At 32.4% G+C, this 2,467-nt stretch overlaps 1 protein-coding gene across 1 annotated transcript; it reads right to left on the bottom strand.

Annotated features, from left to right (window-relative positions):
* Nucleotides 1-730: 730 nt before the first annotated feature.
* Nucleotides 731-1,900, bottom strand: LOC130798880 (uncharacterized). Its single transcript, XM_057661977.1, has one exon. It carries the CDS (start codon nucleotides 1,898-1,900, stop codon nucleotides 731-733), a length of 1,170 nt encoding a protein of 389 aa, XP_057517960.1.
* Nucleotides 1,901-2,467: the final 567 nt, after the last annotated feature.

Genomic DNA, 2,467 nt, shown 5'->3' with positions numbered 1-2,467 from the left:
TTGCATTTGTACAATTTCAAATGATGTTAAACATTAATTCTGAGAGTTAAATAAACGTACACAAGTGAAGCTTGGATTAATGAATGATGTTTAACTTGATTAGATTTTTGTGTGTAATAACCACCTCAATGACTAAATGTAGAGGTGTGCATAAGTTCATAGTTACAAAATGTTGTCTTAAATGTTCTTTCCTTTACAAAATGTTGATCCATGTCTACATAACATTGTAATGATTTACAAAATGTCTACTTAACTAAAGTTAGACAACCCTTGTGATCGGAAAATGTAAGGGTGTTAATCCATTTCTACAAGTTGATAATTAATTTCAATGTTCTTTTGGATGATCATTGAGATTAATTATACCATGAGATAAAAATTGATGTGCTGCATCTATAAGTTCTTGAGGAATTTCTAATTGTCTTGACAACATACCTAACCTGTCCAATCTTTGTTTTCCAATGTGTGGATTCTTGTAGTTATTACCACCTCTAGCTTTCAACACCTCTATCATGCATAGTTGATATTGTATCTACGTGTAGTTTAAAAGCTTTGGTTCAAAAGTGTCGTATGCATCATTGACCGCCTTGATTAAGTCTTTGACGTCTTTCGGGAATGACTTGAATTGAATTGATTATAGTGCACTAAATAAACCCAAATCTAAGATGTTCATATCTGGACTGGATGCTGGTTGACAAACTAGTCTTATGTTAAATCCATCTTTGTTGGCTTCTTAAGTGAATGCTTGATCATTTGTTAAAATATGTGGCTTGACATTATCTTGTTGAATCCAAATATCTTTGACCCCATTTGCTGGCCATTTCAATCTGATTACTGGTAGAACTTCATTGATTAGTTTGTCTCGAATAATATCTCGTGTAACTTTTGTTATTGCTCTTAGCTGTGGTATACCTGGTGGTCTGTTTTCTGACCTTCTCATTGCATAATAAGTCTCTGTGAATGAAAAAATTCCTATTTTTCCATCCCACAACACTTCTCCATTAGTACTAATTTGAGGTCTTGCAACAGCTGCTATAAACATTACTTTACCTATGAAATTTTTGTTTTGCACACACCTATATGGTTCTTCCTCTTCCCAAGGGAATAAATAGTACCTTGGTGTTTTCCTACTCATGTAGAACCATTTTTCATCGATGTGTACAACATTATACATCAAACTGAACTTTAGTAGGTTGTCTACAGTAGGTGGTATTATTTGGGATAGAATAAAATTGAGTCTTCTTATTTTGTGGTAATGAGATAATTTTGGTTTAATTGAATTTGTATATGCTCTAATATTATCAGATTTCATCATTCTATAAACTAGTGAATGCCCAATGCCCAATGCACTTGCCATTGCTCCAATTGTGGTCCTCTTTTCAATTGGAACAGCATTAAGTAGAGTTATGTCAAAGACTCTTGGTTTCCTACCAACTCTTCTCCTTTTTCTACTATTAACATCAACTACAATGCCATTTTGCAGTTCTGTTTTGGCTGATTCCCAAAGCCTTGCTACTGTCCACCTAGATGTGTTATGTTGCAATGCAATTGTTTTTATTATACCCCATGGCAAACTTCTATCTGGTTCTTTAGACAAACAAGTTAATTGTTGTACAATTAACTTTCTGTTCTGTGTTGGCAATTCCCTCTTGTGACCTATTGATTGTTGTGTTGAAGTTTGTTGTTGGTTTGGTTCAACTATTGTTTCCTCCTGTGAGATTGGTTGACTTTGGTTAATAGTATCCTCTAAAGTCAAACTGACATCTATATTTTCATAATTTTCACTTGTGTACTCCTTATAAATGTTAAATTCAGAATCTATATTAAGGTTTTCAAAGTAAGAAATAAATACCTCAATATCAAGATTGATGAATTCATCTTCTTGACCTTTAATTTCATCCATTTGCTTTTTTTTATTGTTTGAGCTTTAGTTTGTTTTCACAATGCCTCTATTTATGGATAGTTTCATATACTGTGTTGTATTTTATTATTGACTTATGGTGAAAATTTGTAATGTTAGTGGGAAAATCTTATATTTGGTGGGAAAATATTGTTGGGGGGAATTCAATGTGAAATCAGTTTTTGTAATCTAGAATCATTTTTTTAGCTCACCTAACAAGCTATTTTCATTTTTCCTTCTTCAATTAACAATAATAAAATACTATAGTGTATAAAGCAAAGCACCAGCTACATTGTAGCTCAGCCAGTTTTTAATAAGAAGTGTGCCCATGCAATATGTAGCAAGAAAAACAGAACAGAGGAAGTATGTATTTTTGATTGTTAACCCGAATTATGTAATTTTTGGTTACTAAAAAAAATTAACGACTTTTGAAGGTGAAAAATATTCACCAATTTTAAATGCACACATGTATTTTCAAATTTGGAGGGAATCCTTAATTCCTTAATCAATTCATTAAAAACTCATAATATCACTCTCTCTCCTACCCTTAGGGTCCCATTTTGACTCACC

This window comes from Amaranthus tricolor, chromosome 13 (genome assembly GCF_026212465.1).
Source record: "Amaranthus tricolor cultivar Red isolate AtriRed21 chromosome 13, ASM2621246v1, whole genome shotgun sequence".
Classification (NCBI taxonomy): domain Eukaryota; kingdom Viridiplantae; phylum Streptophyta; class Magnoliopsida; order Caryophyllales; family Amaranthaceae; genus Amaranthus; species Amaranthus tricolor.
Note: the sequence above shows the minus strand (reverse complement) of the source record. Positions and strands in the feature narration are given on the sequence as shown.

Excerpts from the sequence above, each read along its gene's own strand:
- LOC130798880 (XM_057661977.1), bottom strand. The coding sequence starts at position 1,900 with ATGGATGAAATTAAAGGTCAAGAAGATGAATTCATCAATCTTGATATT.